A 20,175-nucleotide genomic window follows, 5' to 3' on the forward strand; every position below is an offset into this window, starting at 1 on the left:
AGACAATACTAGTGGAGACCCAGAGCAGACAATACTAGTGGAGACCCAGAGCAGACAATACTAGTGGAGACCCCAGAGCAGACAATAATAGTAAAAACCCCCAGAGCAGACAATTATAGTGGAGATCACAGAACATATAATAATAATGGAGACCCCGGAGCAGACATTAATAGCAAAGACCCCAGAGCAGACAATAATAGTGGAGACCCCCAGAGCAGATAATAATAGTGGAGACCCCCAGAGCAGATAATAATAGTGGAGAACACAGAACATATAATAATAGTGGAGACCCTGGAGCCTACATCAATAGCAAAGACCCCAAAGCAGACAATAATAGTGGAGACCCCCAGAGCAGACAATAATAGTGGAGACCCCCAGAGCAGACAATAATAGTGGAGACCCCGGAGCAGACATTAATAGCAAAGACCCCCCAGAGCAGACAATAATAGTGGAGATCACAGAACATATAATAATAGTGGAGACCCCGGAGCAGACAATAATAGTGGAGACCCCCAGAGCAGACAATTATAGTGGAGAACACAGAGCATATAATAATAGTGGAGACCCAAGAGTAGACAATGATAGTGGAGACCCCCAGATTAAATACTGGAGACCCAGGCGAACCCGGAGCAGAGTGGACCCAGGTGTGGTCAGTACTCACCAGCTGTACTGTACTGCTCTCGGGTTCTCTCCTACTCCTGACACAGCTCTGCTTCGGGTCCTAACGCCACCTCATACAACCAGCACAGGACATATGGCAGAAGACTAATAATACAGAAGACCCCCAGAGCAGACAAACACTAATACTGGAGACTCCCAGAGCAGACAAATACTAATACTGGAGACTCCCAGCGCACCACACTGCAGCTTCTTCTCTCCTCCTCCGCTATGTGTTCTGTGCTGGTAGCATGCGGTGGCATCAGGACCCGGAGCAGAGCTGTGTCAGGAGCAGGTGAGGATCCGGGAGCAGTACAGTACAGCTGGTGAGTAGTAACCACACCTGGGTCCTCTCCGGGGTCTGCTCTGCTCCGGGTTCTGACGCAGTGGGGACTGCTCAGTTGTACTCCCCGCTGCCCAATCTCCTGCATCAATGAAAACTTCCATCAGTTTGTCAACAGGGTGCGGACCATAACTCATGTCACATGTGTCTCGTTGGCAAAAAGTTGTGCCACCCTCTTCATGGCTTTTAGCTGAGATGAATGTGTGCTGCACATTATGTACATGCTCAGTAATGAAGCTTTCCCACTACAGATCATAGGAATAAGTCACTGGGAAGGAATGCCAGCATTTATCTCAGTACTGCTAGAGTGACCAGGACTGTGGAGTAGGAGTGTCGGTGACCATTTTGGTGGATCTTGAGTCGGAATTAGGGAAATTGTGTAGTCCACAGGCTTGATGAGGAGCACCACTGCCTGGCTAGGTGGCCTCCATGGAAGAACAAGCATATACCAAGATTTCTCCATGACAAATACAATTCACAGAGGACATACATTATTATTACACATATATAGATGTAGGGGCACAATTATTTCAAATGGTTATACTCCAGAGCTGCATTCACAATTCTCCTTCAATTACATGGACATAGGGGGACAATTATTTCAAAGGCGGGTACTCTAATTTTAGTATTTTTTTCATTTTAAGAGCTGTGTTCACAATTATGCAATGATCAAATGGATCTAAAGGGGGTAGATGGTTATACTCCAGAGCTGCATTCACCAATCTGCTTTGATGATATAGATATAGAGGCACAAGTTGCAGTTGCTCAAGGGAGCGTTCCCAAATGTGATCATGTTTAAATGTTATACTCCAGAGCTGCATTCACTATTCTGCTTTCATGATTTCATGGATATAGAGGCACAATCATTTGATGGGTTGTTCAAGGAACATTTTTGTTCATGTTATACTCCAGAGCTGCATTCACAATTCTGCTGTGATGATATGGATGCAGAGGTACAATTATTTCAAAGGAGAGTGCCCTAATTTTTCATAATTTTTTTTCTGTTAATACTCCAGAGCTGCATTCACAGTTCTGCTTTGATAATACGGATATAGAGTCACAATTATTTCAAGGAATTGTTCGAAGGAGAGTGGCCTAATTTGACCTTTTATTTTAGAAATGTTATACTCGGAGGCTGCATTCTCAATTCTACTAGGATGATTTGCATTTGTTGAACCAGGCGGTCTCAAGCTGTATATTTTAAGAGATCCGCTAAACTGTAAGGGGAGTGTCTGACTACAGTTTTGTTGTCTGTTTCCAGTGGCAACAGGCACAATTGTTACTCACAATCTTTAAGAACAGTGATGTGTATCTTATATAAGACATTACTGTTCTGCAGCTCCTCCCCCCCTGATATATAGCCACATTTTGGTTGTTTTTCCTTGACTATTCATGAACAAATTATTTTAAATGCTGCAATATTCATATTGTCCACTAGATGTCAGTATAAACTTTAAACTTGGAAAGAACCTCTCATTTTACAGTCTGTTGTAAAACGGACTCAAGAGGCAGAAACAAGTCTATTTTTATAATTAGAATTACCCTAAAACATAGAAAACTAATAGATAAGTGACACTCCATCAGTAATTATCTGACATGACAAAAACCTTTTTTTTTTTTTACAGTCCTCTCAGAATATGTTAATCACATGGTGTTCTAACGCAGGGTCCCTCAGCAATCATCTGTATTGTATATAATCACCCAGCAGCAAGGTTACAATCCTCCTGCAGTGCCTCCGCAGGAAAAATATTGTACTACACAAGTTCTAATTAAAACCAATGAAATGACAGTAATGACAGCCCTGCATTGCTCCCCACTTCCCTCCTGCTCTGGTAAATGAATGTGTCTGGCGCTGGAGATGTAATGATTCTTCATCTGTATCAATCACGTTGTTGCGCACTATTAATCTGTATAATGGATTCTGCTACAGTCACATAGAAGACCTTAGTGAGAAAGATTTATTTACTGCTCACAATATGTACACAATAGCGAGGAAGATTGGTGCAAACATTATATACACAACATAATCACTACAGTCATGGCCATAAATTTTGAGAATGATACAAATGTTAATTTTTACAAAGTCTCCTGCATCAGGTTTTATAATGGCAATTTGCATATACATCAGAATGTTATAAAGAGTGATCAGCTTCACAGCAATTAATTGAAAAGTCATGGCTGCTTGTTTGGGGGGTTGGAAGTTTTAAGCGGAGGACGGCTGGCGGCGGGGGGATGCTGGGTAAGGCTGCTTGTTCCGGCAGGGGGGGGGGAGGGAACGCGAGCAGGATTCCGAGCAGGCGGGGATGCCTGGCAATGCAGCGGGATGGGCGGGCAGTGAGGCGGGCAGGGGGCGGACGGCTCGGCCATGCAGCTGAAGGGCGGGGAGGCGGTAACTTGTGCCGGGGGGCGGACAGGTGGGCGGGGAGGCCATGCAGGGGGATATGCGGGGAGGCGAACACCTGTGCCGGATCGGGTGGACGACTAAGAGAGGTGGTGGCTGAGGAGTCATAGCCCGGGGGGACGCGATCTGGTGGGGCCCCCCTGGGGGGGCAAGATGGTGGGGGCCCTGGGGTTCGAGCCCCGGGAGCCCCGCCTATAATCCGGCCCTGCTTGGCATCATTGTTTCTCTTCTGTTAACCATGGTTATCTTTAAAGAAACACGTGCAGTCATCATTGCACTGCACAAAACTGGCCTAACAGGGAAGAGTATCGCAGCTAGAAAGATTGCACCTCAGTCACCAATCTATCGCATCATCAGGGAATTCAAGGAGAGAGGTTCCATTGTTGCCAAAAAGGCTCCAGGGCGCCCAAGAAGGACCAGCAGGCACCAGGACCGTCTCTTAAGTGTTTCAGCTTCGGGATGGGGCTACAGTTGCAACAGATCATGTGAAAATATAATATTTGTGTCATTCTCAAAACTTTTGGCCACAGTAGGTATCTATAGCATGGAACTCCAAGTTTAAAATGTTATTTAATTCACGAAAAGTTATGTTCACTTACCAGCACTATTTTAACAATTGCATACAGTATACAGTGATTTCAACTATAAAGATAAGTCACTGTGTACATACATGACATTACTTATCCTGTACTGATCCTCAGCAACATCCTGTATTATACTCCAGAGCTGCACTCACTATTCTGCTGCTGGTGCAGTCACTGTGTACATACATGACATTACTTATCCTGTACTGATCCTGAGTTACATCCTGTATTATACCCCAGAGCTGCACTCACTATTCTGCTGCTGGTGCAGTCACTGTGTACATACATGACATTACTTATCCTGTACTGATCCTCAGCAACATCTTGTATTATACTCCAGAGCTGCACACACTATTCTGCTGCTGGTGCAGTCACTGTGTACATATATGACATTACTTATCCTGTACTGATCCTCAGCAACATCTTGTATTATACTCCAGAGCTGCACTCACTATTCTGCTGCTGGTGCAGTCAGTGTGTACATACATGACATTACTTATCCTGTACTGATCCTGAGTTACATCCTGTATTATACTCCAGAGCTGCACTCACTATTCTGCTGGTGGTGCAGTCACTGTGTACATACATGACATTACTTATCCTGTACTGATCCTGAGTTACATCCTGTATTATACTCCAGAGCTGCACTCACTATTCTGCTGGTGGTGCAGTCACTGTGTACATACATGACATTACTTATCCTGTACTGATCCTGAGTTACATCCTGTATTATACTCCAGAGCTGCACTCACTATTCTGCTGCTGGTGCAGTCACTGTGTACATACATGACATTACTTATCCTGTACTGATCCTGAGTTACATCCTGTATTATACTCCAGAGCTGCACTCACTATTCTGCTGGTGCAGTCACTGTGTACATACATGACATTACTTATCCTGTATTGATCCTGAGTTACATCCTGTATTATACTCCAGAGCTGCACTCACTATTCTGCTGCTGGTGCAGTCACTGTGTACATACATGAAATTACTTATCCTGTACTGATCCTGATCCTGTATTATACTCCAGAGCTGCACTCACTATCTGTTTTTGCCATTCTTATATATGTCCTTTTGCGGCTTTTATAAGTAGATGCTGATTCTGAGAGGTAAGTGGTTTCTCTGTCGGCGCTGTGTAATTCTGCAGCCTGCTGGTGGCTATGAATGCTATATGCAGGCTCAGCACTAATCCTGGCTGGGAGATGACTGCGGAGAGCCTCATGGATAGAACATATCTCTCAGAATACACCAATCTGATATGATGGCAGGATGAATCGTATATCTGACCCAAGGAAATCTATTCACATTGCTATAGGAAATGACTGGCAAAACATTTCACAGCCTGAGCCTCCCTCATGGCACATGCCCAGCCTCTGCTGCTCCCTGTGATGGGCAATACCTATAATAATAAGAGCCCATAATACTATCTACTGTCAATAGCTACACCAAAGCAAACAGCAATGATGAATATCAATACACAACGCAGCTTTAATTTTTTAACAGCTAAATACAAAAATTAAGGGAACCCCATTAAACTACTATTCCCCTCAGTTAGGGGATGAAATGTCTTTTCAAGAATTTCCTCTTTTATGTGAAATCTCACTCGTTTACCCATAAAAAATCTATCCCAAACTCTGAAAATGAGCAGAGAAGAGTCATATTTTGCCAGAGATGAGTTAAGTTTAGAGGCTGCAGGAGGAGTGTCACTTTGGTTCTATTACTCCTATTGTTCCATATGAATGTTTGTAATAAAATATTATATTAGTATTTGTCACCTATAATTTGTAAAGCGCTATGGAATATGATGGCGCTATAGAAATAAAGATTATTATAATAATAATAATTCATTTGTTTATATAGTGCACACAGATTACGCAGCACTGCACAGAACTTGCCAAATCGGTCCCTGTCCCCAATGGGGCTCACAATCTAATCAACCTTCCAATATGTTTTGGAGTGTGGGAGGAAACCGGAGGACCCGGAGAACATACAAACTCTTTGCAGATGTTGACCTGGGTGGGACTCGAACCTAGGACTCCAGCGCTGCAAGGCAGAAGTGCTACCCACTCAGCCACCGTGCCGCCCATATTATTATTTTATTATTATTATCTCATCAGTTCATGTTACCTCAGTCTTTTGATTCTGTGACTCATAGAACCGGAGATTGGAAATGCAAGTTACAGATAATGATCCACGTCCCGTCTATTCCTTGCCTGATGCGGTCTAAAAGATGAGATTCTTATCTTTAATATGACATCGTATTATTCTATAGAATAAAAAAAAAGGAGCGTCAAAAGTGTCGCTCCCTCTACAGCTTCCAAAAGTGACTCATCTCACACAAAAAAATGACTCATCTCTGCTCATTATCTCTTGACTTTGAAGGAGATCTTTTATTGGCGAACGTGTGAGAGAGGGAACTCTAGAAAAGATATTTAATACCCTACCTCAGGGTACTAGTAGTTTTATGGAGTGAAATCTGGCCACATCCATCCATTCATTATGCAAAATAAACATGGAAAGTTCGTTTAAGAGGCTGATAGACTATTTTGGTCAGGTATTCTGGTCTATTTGGTCTTATTTTTCAGGGATAAACTCTTTTCACATGACTTCTCTGCAGTCATCCACATACCGTAGATATTTGGTGGTAATATCGGAATAAGATTGGATTTATACACTGAATAAACATGAGCTTAGAGCCTGAATTATTAAAGGGAAGCTCTTTAGCACATAAGCCTGTCCGCCATATCTCCTCAGACAAGCCGCACTAAAGCAGAATCTTAAGTAAGAGGAACGGCAGGAAAACACCAAGTTAAAGAAAGTTGCGTATTTCACTATTCTTTATTTTAAGATTTACAGTGAATTGATAAATTTTACATGAAAAAAAGCAGATTTTTTTTTTGCAGGAGAACAGCTTTTATCGTCATGTAGTTTTAGCTCTATAATCGAGTGCGGAATAATATGGTAATGCACATTTTAATGACTGGATATCTATAAACATAACCTCAACAGCTCCATCTAGTGGCGACTGCAGGTGGTCAGAAAAGGTATTAGTCAGACGTCCAATGATAAGCAAGTTATTATTTATATGCTGTGGATTGGGGACAATAACATCTTGGATCAACCCCTTAAAGGAAATGTACCCCTAAAATTAAGCAGGGTTAACCAGGGACACTTACTTATAGATCTAGGCACCATACCTGTGGTAATCTTCTTATATTTTTTATCCGTGGCCTGCTTCCTTCTAGAACCAATAAACTTTTAAATTATGCTAATGAGTCTAATGAGTCTCTTGAGGGCTCATTAGCATAATTTCAAAAACTGAAGGGAAAATATCTGATACCCCCAGCAAATAATGGGTGAGGGTGTTATCTTTTAGGCTATGACAGAAACATGGCCGCCATGCTGAAAGCTGCCATATTGGATCAAAGGCAAATTTCTCAATGGGAAGGTGGTCATGTACCATCAAGAAAGACCAGGGATTGACTCAGAAATCCGATCTACAATAGCTCTTATGTTTCCAAAGCTAAAAACACAGAAATTCTCCACATATTCTCATGTGGGTTCAAAACATTTGGATCCAGCACCGTCAGCTCCAAAAGCAACACGCCTGATATCTGTGCACCAAAGGACGCGTTCCTGGTCGTTGGTTACAGCATATTGATTCAATATGGCGGCTTTCAAAATGGCCGCCATGTTGTGCAGATAGCAGCCCTCACCCAGTACTTGCTGAGGTAAAAATATTTTCTCTTTACTTTCTGAAATGAAAGGATGTCCTGAGACTATTGGATCAGCCGCTATGTTCGAGGAAGAGGTTAAATAAAAGTCCACTTTCATTGTATACATTAAAGATATGATAAGAAATGACTGGGGCGGCTGCAGTGAAAACATGTTTTCTCTAGAAATCGGCTGCACAAGTCAAGGTTATTGCTAGAAAAGCCCTTGAAGTGATTTGCAGTCCAGGCAGGAGATGAGGCTGGAGAGTGAATAGTAAAGTAATTGCACTTGTGTATGTGGAGGACAATGGCTCCTGTGTTCCTCAGACATCGGGCCACATCTAGGGCAGCGGGTCAGAGGTCCCCAGCTGTGCAGTATTCAGCCTCCGGCACAGAGGAGAAGCCTGTACACCGGGCTCCATGTTATCCCTCTGATGATTCATGTCTTCAAAGGTTCTGCTCCTCATGTATAAAATCCCATTATATTCTTCCTCAGAGGCAACAAGTAATCAGAAGAGCAAAGAGCAAACTGGTACAGGGGGTCCCCGGCATGTACATACAAGACAGTATGTATACAATTACTTATATAGGGGTATACAGTGTCACTATATCCTGTCCCGTTATATACAGTGTATATCCCGGTTTCACTATATCCTGTCCCGTTATATACAGTGTATATCCCGGTGTCACTACGTCCCGTTATATACAGTGTATGTCCCAGTGTCACTATGTCCTGTCCCGTTATATACAGTGTATATCCCGGTGTCACTATGTCCTGTCCCGTTATATACAGTGTATATCCCAGTGTCACTGTGTCCTGTCCCGTTATATACAGTGTATATCCCGGTGTCACTATGTCCTGTTATATACAGTGTATATCCCGGTGTCACTATGTCCTGTCCCGTTATATACAGTGTATATCCCGGTGTCACTATGTCCTGTCCCGTTATACACAGTGTATATCCCGGTGTCACTATGTCCTGTCCCGTTATACACAGTGTATATCCCGGTGTCACTATGTCCTGTCCCGTTATATACAGTGTATATCCCGGTGTCACTATGTCCTGTCCTGTTATACACAGTGTATGTCCCGGTGTCACTATGTCCTGTCCTGTTATATACAGTGTATATCCCGGTGTCACTATGTCCTGTCCTGTTATATATAGTGTATATCCCGGTGTCACTATGTCCTGTCCTGTTATATATAGTGTATATCCCGGTGTCACTATGTCCTGTCCTGTTATACACAGTGTATATCCCGGTGTCACTATGTCCTGTCCTGTTATATACAGTGTATATCCCGGTGTCACTATGTCCTGTCCTGTTATATACAGTGTATATCCCGGTGTCACTATGTCATGTCCTGTTATATACAGTGTATATCCCGGTGTCACTATGTCCTGTCCTGTTATATACAGTGTATATCCCGGTGTCACTATGTCCTGTTATATACAGTGTATATCCCGGTGTCACTATGTCCTGTCCTGTTATATACAGTGTATATCCCGGTGTCACTATGTCCTGTCCTGTTATATACAGTGTATATCCCGGTGTCACTATGTCATGTCCTGTTATATACAGTGTATATCCCGGTGTCACTATGTCCTGTCCTGTTATATACAGTGTATATCCCGGTGTCACTATGTCCTGTCCTGTTATATACAGTGTATATCCCGGTGTCACTATGTCCTGTCCTGTTATATACAGTGTATATCCCGGTGTCACTATGTCCTGTCCTGTTATATACAGTGTATATCCCGGTGTCACTATGTCCTGTCCTGTTATATACAGTGTATATCCCGGTGTCACTATGTCCTGTCCTGTTATATACAGTGTATATCCCGGTGTCACTATGTCCTGTCCTGTTATACACAGTGTATATCCCGGTGTCACTATGTCCTGTCCTGTTATACACAGTGTATATCCCGGTGTCACTATGTCCTGTCCTGTTATACACAGTGTATGTCCCGGTGTCACTGTGTCCTGTCCTGTTATATACAGTGTATATCCCGGTGCCACTATGTCCTGTCCTGTTATATACAGTGTATATCCCGGTGTCACTATGTCCTGTCCTGTTATACACAGTGTATATCCCGGTGTCACTATGTCATGTCCTGTTATATACAGTGTATATCCCGGTGCCACTATGTCCTGTCCTGTTATATACAGTGTGTATCCCGGTGTCACTATGTCCTGTCCTGTTATATACAGTGTATATCCCGGTGTCACTATGTCCTGTAGTGTTATATACAGTGTATATCCCGGTGTCACTATGTCCTGTCCTGTTATATATAGTGTATATCCCGGTGTCACTGTGCCCTGTCCTGTTATACACAGTGTATATCCCGGTGTCACTATGTCCTGTCCTGTTATATACAGTGTATATCCCGGTGCCACTATGTCCTGTCCTGTTATATACAGTGTGTATCCCGGTGTCACTATGTCCTGTCCTGTTATATACAGTGTATATCCCGGTGTCACTATGTCCTGTAGTGTTATATACAGTGTATATCCCGGTGTCACTATGTCCTGTCCTGTTATATACAGTGTATATCCCGGTGTCACTGTGCCCTGTCCTATTATATACAGTGTATATCCCGGTGTCACTATGTCCTGTCCTGTTATATACAGTGTATATCCCGGTGTCACTATGTCCTGTCCTGTTATACACAGTGTATGTCCCGGTGTCACTATGTCCTGTCCTGTTATATACAGTGTATATCCCGGTGTCACTATGTCCTGTCCTGTTATATATAGTGTATATCCCGGTGTCACTATGTCCTGTCCTGTTATATATAGTGTATATCCCGGTGTCACTATGTCCTGTCCTGTTATACACAGTGTATATCCCGGTGTCACTATGTCCTGTCCTGTTATACACAGTGTATATCCCGGTGTCACTATGTACTGTCCTGTTATACACAGTGTATATCCCGGTGTCACTATGTCCTGTCCTGTTATATACAGTGTATATCCCGGTGTCACTATGTCCTGTTATATACAGTGTATATCCCGGTGTCACTATGTCCTGTTATATACAGTGTATATCCCGGTGTCACTATGTCCTGTCCTGTTATATACAGTGTATATCCCGGTGTCACTATGTCATGTCCTGTTATATACAGTGTATATCCCGGTGTCACTATGTCCTGTCCTGTTATATACAGTGTATATCCCGGTGTCACTATGTCCTGTCCTGTTATACACAGTGTATATCCCGGTGTCACTATGTCCTGTCCTGTTATACACAGTGTATATCCCGGTGTCACTATGTCCTGTCCTGTTATATACAGTGTATATCCCGGTGTCACTATGTCCTGTCCTGTTATACACAGTGTATATCCCGGTGTCACTATGTCCTGTCCTGTTATACACAGTGTATGTCCCGGTGTCACTGTGTCCTGTCCTGTTATATACAGTGTATATCCCGGTGCCACTGTGTCCTGTCCTGTTATATACAGTGTATATCCCGGTGTCACTATGTCCTGTCCTGGTATATACAGTGTATATCCCGGTGTCACTATGTCCTGTCCTGTTATATACAGTGTATATCCCGGTGTCACTATGTCCTGTCCTGTTATATACATTGTATATCCCGGTGTCACTATGTCCTGTCCTGTTATACACAGTGTATGTCCCGGTGCCACTATGTCCTGTCCTGTTATACACAGTGTATATCCCGGTGTCACTATGTCCTGTCCTGTTATATACAGTGTATATCCCGGTGTCACTATGTCCTGTCCTGTTATATACAGTGTATATCCCGGTGTCACTATGTCCTGTCCTGTTATACACAGTGTATATCCCGGTGTCACTATGTCCTGTCCTGGTATATACAGTGTATATCCCGGTGTCACTATGTCCTGTCCTGTTATATACAGTGTATATCCCGGTGTCACTATGTCCTGTCCTGTTATACACAGTGTATATCCCGGTGTCACTATGTCCTGTCCTGTTATACACAGTGTATATCCCGGTGTCACTATGTCCTGTCCTGTTATACACAGTGTATATCCCGGTGTCACTATGTCCTGTCCCGTTATATACAGTGTATATCCCGGTGTCACTATGTCATGTCCTGTTATATACATTGTATATCCCGGTGTCACTATGTCCTGTCCTGTTATACACAGTGTATATCCCGGTGTCACTATGTCCTGTCCTGTTATACACAGTGTATGTCCCGGTGTCACTGTGTCCTGTCCTGTTATATACAGTGTATATCCCGGTGTCACTATGTCCTGTCCTGTTATACACAGTGTATATCCCGGTGTCACTATGTCCTGTCCTGTTATACACAGTGTATATCCCGGTGTCACTATGTCCTGTAGTGTTATATACAGTGTATATCCCGGTGTCACTATGTCCTGTCCTGTTATACACAGTGTATATCCCGGTGTCACTATGTCCTGTCCTGTTATATACAGTGTATATCCCGGTGTCACTATGTCCTGTCCTGTTATATACAGTGTATATCCCGGTGTCACTGTGCTCTGTCCTGTTATATACAGTGTATATCCCGGTGTCACTATGTCCTGTCCTGTTATATACAGTGTATATCCCGGTGTCACTATGTCCTGTCCTGTTATATATAGTGTATATCCCGGTGTCACTGTGCCCTGTCCTCTTATATACAGTGTATATCCCGGTGTCACTATGTCCTGTCCTGTTATATACAGTGTATATCCCGGTGTCACTATGTCCTGTCCTGTTATACACAGTGTATATCCCGGTGTCACTATGTCCTGTAGTGTTATATACAGTGTATATCCCGGTGTCACTATGTCCTGTCCTGTTATATATAGTGTATATCCCGGTGTCACTGTGCCCTGTCCTGTTATATACAGTGTATATCCCGGTGTCACTATGTCCTGTCCTGTTATATACAGTGTATATCCCGGTGTCACTATGTCCTGTCCTGTTATACACAGTGTATATCCCGGTGTCACTATGTCCTGTCCTGTTATATACAGTGTATATCCCGGTGTCACTATGTCCTGTCCTGTTATATACAGTGTATATCCCGGTGTCACTATGTCCTGTCCTGTTATATACAGTGTATATCCCGGTGTCACTATGTCCTGTCCTGTTATATACAGTGTATATCCCGGTGTCACTATGTCCTGTCCTGTTATATACAGTGTATATCCCGGTGTCACTATGTCCTGTCCTGTTATACACAGTGTATATCCCGGTGTCACTATGTCCTGTAGTGTTATATACAGTGTATATCCCGGTGTCACTATGTCCTGTCCTGTTATATACAGTGTATATCCCGGTGTCACTATGTCCTGTCCCGTTATATACAGTGTATTTCCCGGTGTCACTATGTCCTGTCCCGTTATATACAGTGTATATCCCGGTGTCACTATGTCCTGTCCTGTTATATACAGTGTATATCCCGGTGTCACTATGTCCTGTCCTGTTATATACAGTGTATATCCCGGTGTCACTATGTCCTGTCCTGTTATATACAGTGTATATCCCGGTGTCACTATGTCCTGTCCTGTTATATACAGTGTATATCCCGGTGTCACTGTGTCCTGTCCTGTTATATACAGTGTATATCCCGGTGTCACTGTGCTCTGTCCTGTTATATACAGTGTATATCCCGGTGTCACTATGTCCTGTCCTGTTATATACAGTGTATATCCCGGTGTCACTATGTCCTGTCCTGTTATATACAGTGTATATCCCGGTGTCACTATGTCCTGTCCTGTTATATACAGTGTATATCCCGGTGTCACTATGTCCTGTCCTGTTATATACAGTGTATATCCCGGTGTCACTATGTCCTGTCCTGTTATATACAGTGTATATCCCGGTGTCACTATGTCCTGTCCTGTTATACACAGTGTATGTCCCGGTGTCACTGTGTCCTGTCCTGTTATATACAGTGTATATCCCGGTGTCACTATGTCCTGTCCTGTTATATACAGTGTATATCCCGGTGTCACTATGTTACAATGTTATTTCGGTTACATTGTTGCCTTGTTATTACTGTGCTCAGGGTTGGGTGTTGCCCTTAGCTGCTGGTCTATATATCTTTTGGATAAAAATGTGGAAATGCAGTCACTGCGCCAAGTGAAACCACAGTAGCCGATCCCTGTGGAAACATAACACTGAGTGTACGGCCGGAAATACGTCCGGATTCTACTTTCCTGGAGACTTCTGTCTTATGTCTTGTAATGATAATCATAATTCCATACAATCTGCAGTATTCAGGTCGTATCTGAGCAATTATGATAAAATCCAGACCACCCCCCCACTCCCTTCGTTATTAAGTCTTTACAGAACAACCATTTACAGATGCACTTTACCGTACACTTCATAAAACCACAACTTTCACACTTTTGTAGAGCAGAATCTTAAAGGGGCGATTCCTTTTTTGAAAAAGTGACCTAAAATATCATTACTGCTATAAAAAAAGCAAGAACACTATCACATCTTCTGCTGCCCCCTTTGAAGGCCATCACTGCAGCCCTCACAATACCAACACACAGACACTTCCTTAAAGGTGATGGCTTCTCATTCACTTAGGCCATTGTTTTACCATTGGTGGTGGTCTGACCTATGGGGCCCTCACCGTGGTGTGACCTATGGGGCCCTCATGGGTTGTACATTGCTCTTAAGTGATAAGGGCTGTGCTGCAACCCTTCAATCTCAGGCCAGGTAGGACCCCACTGGCCTCCACTGTCTACTCCAATGGATCAACTCTACCCAAGGAGAACCCACAGCTACAATTTCTCAGTCAACAAACATCCTAGACCCCCCTCAAAATGAACGGCAAGATATGTTTCAGAACAACGCATGGATAAAGCAATAAGGCTAGCCCTCGCCTTACCTCCAAGTTGTCCAAGGACCTGGTGACGCTGAACCTCTTTGATCTTCCAAGTGACCTCCTTCCTGAATTGCGCTGAGGACCTTGCGCTAACGCACCGGAATGGCCGAATTTTGAGCTCTATAAAATACACACAATATAAAAAGTTATAGAATGTAATGGGCTAGGAACAAAGACTTTGCATACGTGGGTGGTTTTCTGTCTAACATCGTGCCAAGAACAGTGGAACACGTGAACATGAATGCTATATCAGTATATGAATTATGACTGGTCCTAAGATGGGAGAACTGGACCTCACCTATGGCAATCCCCTTTCCTGGGTACTAACACGGTTTTCCATTATTTAGTTGACCCCAGTGCCACTCATGTGGCCCAGACTGGAACAACAGGAGAACACTTGGACCCAGTGCCCCACATCCGCAGAACTGCCCCAAACAGGAACAGCTAGAGACCATTCAGAAGCAGTGTCCCTCACCAGCAATACTGACCCAAACAAAAACAACAGGAAGGCATTTGGACTCAATACCCCTCATAAGTACTGACTCAAACAGGTACAACAGGAGAACAGTCAGACTTAGTGTCCCTCATCTGCAGTACTGACCCAAACAAGAATAACAGGAGAACACTTGGACCCAGTAATACTCATCTGCATTAGTGACACAGGAGGAACAATTAGAGAGCACTTGGACCCAGTGCCCCTCATCTGTAATACTGACCCAAACAAGAACAACAATAAAGCATTCTGACCCACTACAATCCATCTGCAATACTGACCCAAACAGGAACGATAAGAGAGCAGTCAGACCAAGTGTCCCTTATCTGCAATACTGACCCAAACAAGAAAAACAGGAGAGCACTTGAACCCAATGCCACTCATCTGCAATACTGACCCACCGCGACCCAACAGGATCAACAGGAGAGCACTTGGGTCAGTATTTCAGATGAATGGCACTCCAACAGGATCAATGGGAGAGCATTTGGAACAGATACCCCTCATCTTCAATACTGACCCTAACATGAACAACAGAATAGGACTTAGACCCAGTGACACTTATCTGCAATACCGACGCATACAGAAACAGCAGGAGAGCACTAAGACAAAGAACCCCAACCAAGCAGATCTGCAACCCAGCAATTACCTTCATGACTAGTGCAATAATTCAAAACCACAATAGGCACAGGTTAAACACCTTGCCCTGTAATTTACAGCTGATCAATGGGGATGCTGTGAATATTTGGGTGACTATTCTAACACAAAGACATTGCATGAAAATGAGAGCCCATTTAACCCCCCCCCAAAAAAAAAATTAGGAAAATCAGCAGCCGTACTCCCGCTATGCCCTGCCCATACTACAATAAAGCGATTGTATATGTGATCATGGAATAATTTATTACAAAAACACAGAAAAACAATATCCAAACACAGGCTAAATATTAACAGCCATAAAATCATCTAAGTGACAATATTTATGCCTGGACTATGGGAATATCTATTCCTCACAATCATAAATCACTGCCACCAGGATGAACACTCCCCTTCCCCGTAGCAGGTTCTCATTCACCGCATAATTAAAGGGGTTGGGTAAGGGTAAAAAGGGTCTACATTTTATCCGAGAAACAGCCTTATGCTTTGTTGGAAACTGCAGATCATCCGTGTTAAACAGAACAGGGTAAACTTTTATGGGACTTTCCAGAAGTCCCCTATTCTCCCGATCAGAGCCAAAGCTATCATATTATCTCCTATCCATAGGGGATAAGTGTATAATGTGACACAACCGCTTTAAATAAAATTAATATAATTGGGTATTTAAGGGCTTTCCCCATGAAACAAGTAAGGTCCTATCCACAGGATAAGGCTAACTTGCTGATCAGTGGGGGTCTCAGTGACGAGACCCCCACAGGTTACAACAACAAGGGATCAGATGAGGTCCCTGTGTTGGACCCCTTGTCGTTTCATGAAAGTAATGGAGCAAACGGCGCTCAGTAATTTCTGTTGGCTCCATTGAGATGTATGGAGCAGAAGTGCGACAAAGTGCCCGGCGGAGCTACGTGGGACCCCAAAGGACCCCTCATTTCCGTGATTTGTGTGGGTCTTATCACCGATACCCCCACCGATCAGCAAGTTAGGCCCTATCCTGTGGATAGGGCCTAACTTGAATTTGTAGGAAAAACCCCTTTAAGGCCCCAATATTACGGCTGAACTATAATCAGTAACTGTTGTTTCTCAGGCTATGGGGGCATTCACACGTTGCGATTTGGTTGCATTTACATTGCGTCAGGTGAGAAGAGGTGATTTGCGTATACAATGTTACAATGTTAATGCGTACGTTAACAATGCGTTAACGCACGTGGTTTGTTAACACCACGTTAAAGTGTGTGTTAACATCGAGTCAATGGTTGAGTTTTGTAAACACAAATCTTAACATGTGCACATGAGGGCCTGGTCACACAATGCGCTGTGTTTTTTTTATGCGTTTTTGACGCATCTTAAAGGCTTCAGCCTTGATCACATGCTGAGGTTCCATCGCGTTTCCCCTGCATCTGCTAAAACGCAATGTATCTTCAGCATGTAATCAAGGCTGAAGACTTTGGAATGTGTCATAAAACGCAAGAAAAAACACGACGCAAAGGCATCGTGTGAACGCGCCCTGAAGCTCCACTTTCTCAGTTAGGCTGCTGACTGATTTAATGAGCCTTTCGCAGTTTCAACGTAAAGAATACGGTGTCCAGCCCCAGCTCTCCAGGATGTCTGGAGAACAGCTGATTTCCATTAAAGCAATGGTAGAATGAATATTAAGTATTAACGTCATGTGTATTTCATAAAAAAAAGAGAAAAAAGGAAAAGCAATGAGTAGCTAGTATATAATAAAGCAACAGTAGTATATAATATGTGTATGATGCCCCACAAATACTCCTGCCAGATCATGAAGACGTGGAGCAATCCCTAATCTTCCGGGTATTGATGAATGTATTATTTATTATAATGAGGTCTGGTAAAGGGACAACATCACTAAGATTTAAAAATGTAGGATTTGACCCCATCTCACCTTTCTATCTTCTCTGGACTTTTTGGAACCATGTCCACCGCCAAAAATGTGGTGTATGTCAAAGGCTTTCTTGGGCCAGTCATCCTTGCGAGCAGAAGGTGGTACAAAGCTCCCTTCAACTCTGTATCGGTCGGCTGGAATCTTACTCATCGGCGGCGGTAAGGTCCCACAATTAACACTTGACCACCCATCAGTTGAGTCGGCGTAGGATTCTTGATCACTAACATTCCCCTGTTGCCAATCCCGAATAACATGAACAGGCAGCCATTTCTTTTGGCCCTCCAGAACACCAGATTTCTTCGGTGGAAGTTGTGGTCCTCGGGGTGGGATAACCGGAACTTCAATGCGGGCAGAAGGACCTAAGTGTTTCTTAAAGTTTTGTGGTTTATCAGCTATTGCTCCATGCGGTACTCCAAAGTGCGCATCATCCTCATTGCAGTAGCCATTCCAATGTACAACCGACTGGTTCTGCCCTCTTCCTCCCGGATTCTCCCAAATGTTATGCGGAATATGTTTGGTTGGGGCACTTCCCAAATCCACCACCAGCACCCGGTTAGTCTTTTCCTCCTGATTAAAATTTCCGATGCCACTATCACTGTTACTACTGGTGCTGTTATTCTGATGGGCATCCACATCATTGTCGAGAAAGGCACGAGCTCTCACCCCTTCAATCATCTCACCCATGTCTCTATACAGAACTGAGACAAATTGCAGAACCGGCAGAGAAGACGGTGGGAACTCCAAACAGCCATTAGTATCTGGGTCTGGAGTGCATTCAAATCCAAATCTTCTGGCGATGCCTTGATGTATTTTATGGTGGAACAATTCTGGATCTACCATAAAGACATGACAAGATGTCCGGAGAACCCCTTCTTCATCCTGTGCCAAGCTTTGGTCGTCACAATTTTGCATAGTTACAAGTCCAAAGAACCGTCTATCATCAGGACAAACTGCGCTGAAGGCCAACTTCTCTGCTGGGTAGACCGCTATGACACCCGCCTTATCGTTACACAGCTGAATGTTGTCATGCATAATTTTCATCAATACGAGAGAATGTATTTTTTGTTCTGCTCGAAGTCGCCTCATACATCCTCTGATGGCCTGTAAGCTGTCATATTCGAGGTTCGAACTTGTAGAAGGGATTTCTATGGAACCAAGATACCCGACTATCATCCCAACATTTAGGATACTTGCATCCAACTCAAAGTCCTCCAGGTTCTGCAGGCCATTGGAGAAGACAGAGTCGCTGTTTATCATCTTTGATATTTCGTCTTTCGAGAGAAAGTCAAGGTTGTGGTTCTTCCTGTCCCTTCTCATTTCATAGCAGGAGGCAGACATTGACCTTGACCTGTGTTTTGCCGCTTGATGGTCAATCTTTCCACCACCAACTGGGTTCTCAAACATCATACTGAATATTCCTCCCGACTGCACCTCCTCAACCACTCTTTCGGCTCGATTTATACCCAATGCTTTGGAATCAGGCCTCGGTTTTAACAAAGTCTTGCCCTCGTAGAAAGCAATTTCCTCATCGCTTGAGCATGGATCCAAATGACGGGCTCCTTCAGCAATATCCATATGAAGGACACCAGAACATTTCCCAATCAGCTTGACTACGTCTTCGTGAGTCGCGTTCTTGACGCTGATATCATTGACAGCACATATGTGGTCTCCAGGCTTCAGTCCCACAAATTCTGCAGGACTGTCCTTAATGACGCTACTTATGACACAAGGAGATTGTCCAGAAAGGGTAAAGCCATAGCCTGTTCTTCCCCGTGCGACTTCAACGCTCCTCAATCTCTGTGGCAGATGCATTTTACTCCGGCTCCTGGTGGGATCACCTGGCCTATGCATTTCATCGACTTTTGGTGTGAAGTAATCTTCTTAGAAAATTTGGAGTTTCGGAAACTCATATGTCGAAGTCTCCTGAAAAAAAAATACAAAACACATTAAGCATCCGTATTTCATCAAGTCAACTTCTAGCCATAGCAAGTCCATCTGCTTAAAGAGGGGTTGTCCAAAATTTAACAAGACTGGGGGTTGTCCAAAATTTAACAAGACTGGGGGTTGTCCAAAATTTAACAAGACTAGGGGTTGTCCAAAATTTAACAAGACTGGGGGTTGTCCAAAATTTAACAAGACTGTGGGTTGTCCAAAATTTAACAAGACTGTGGGTTGTCCAAAATTTAACAAGACTGAATCACATACAGAACACTATGGTTTACATGGAAACTTAGTGGAAACCTCATTAGCGGTCCAAAAATTATCAAGTCAATTCGCATCATCGAACTAATGGCCACTCATTGTGCAAAATTGTGGCTTGACATAACGTATGTACAATGGGGGTTCACCTTATAAAGTCAGAACTTGAGGCTGAGGTAGAATATCAACCACAACTTTTTGGAATAAGTGTCCATGTTTAACGAAAACATGCAGAAAAATGGGTTCGAATTTTCTGAGAATTATCCCAAAATAAGTTAAAAAGTAGTCATCTAATCAACTCCCTTTTGATTTGGGGTGGCAAATCTCTACTTCCTGTTACGACTTCACAAACAGGAAATCACTGCTGGACCAATCACCGTCTGATTGGT

General features: G+C 43.4%; 1 protein-coding gene across 2 annotated transcripts in view; it reads right to left on the reverse strand.

The window, feature by feature from the left end:
- The window catches only part of RGS12 (regulator of G protein signaling 12), a 109,145-nt gene that overhangs the window by 81,759 nt on the left and 7,211 nt on the right, over positions 1-20,175 (reverse strand). For both annotated transcript variants that reach the window (XM_072126156.1, XM_072126157.1), the window contains exons 2-3: positions 17,588-19,510; positions 14,544-14,660 (exon numbers count right to left, since the gene is read on the reverse strand). In XM_072126156.1, coding sequence (XP_071982257.1) covers positions 14,544-14,660; positions 17,588-19,438 — 1,968 coding nt within the window. In that variant the 5' untranslated portion in view covers positions 19,439-19,510. The remainder of the gene's footprint in view (positions 1-14,543; positions 14,661-17,587; positions 19,511-20,175) is intronic.

Source organism: Engystomops pustulosus, chromosome 1 (assembly GCF_040894005.1).
Source record: "Engystomops pustulosus chromosome 1, aEngPut4.maternal, whole genome shotgun sequence".
Taxonomy (NCBI): Eukaryota; Metazoa; Chordata; class Amphibia; order Anura; family Leptodactylidae; genus Engystomops; species Engystomops pustulosus.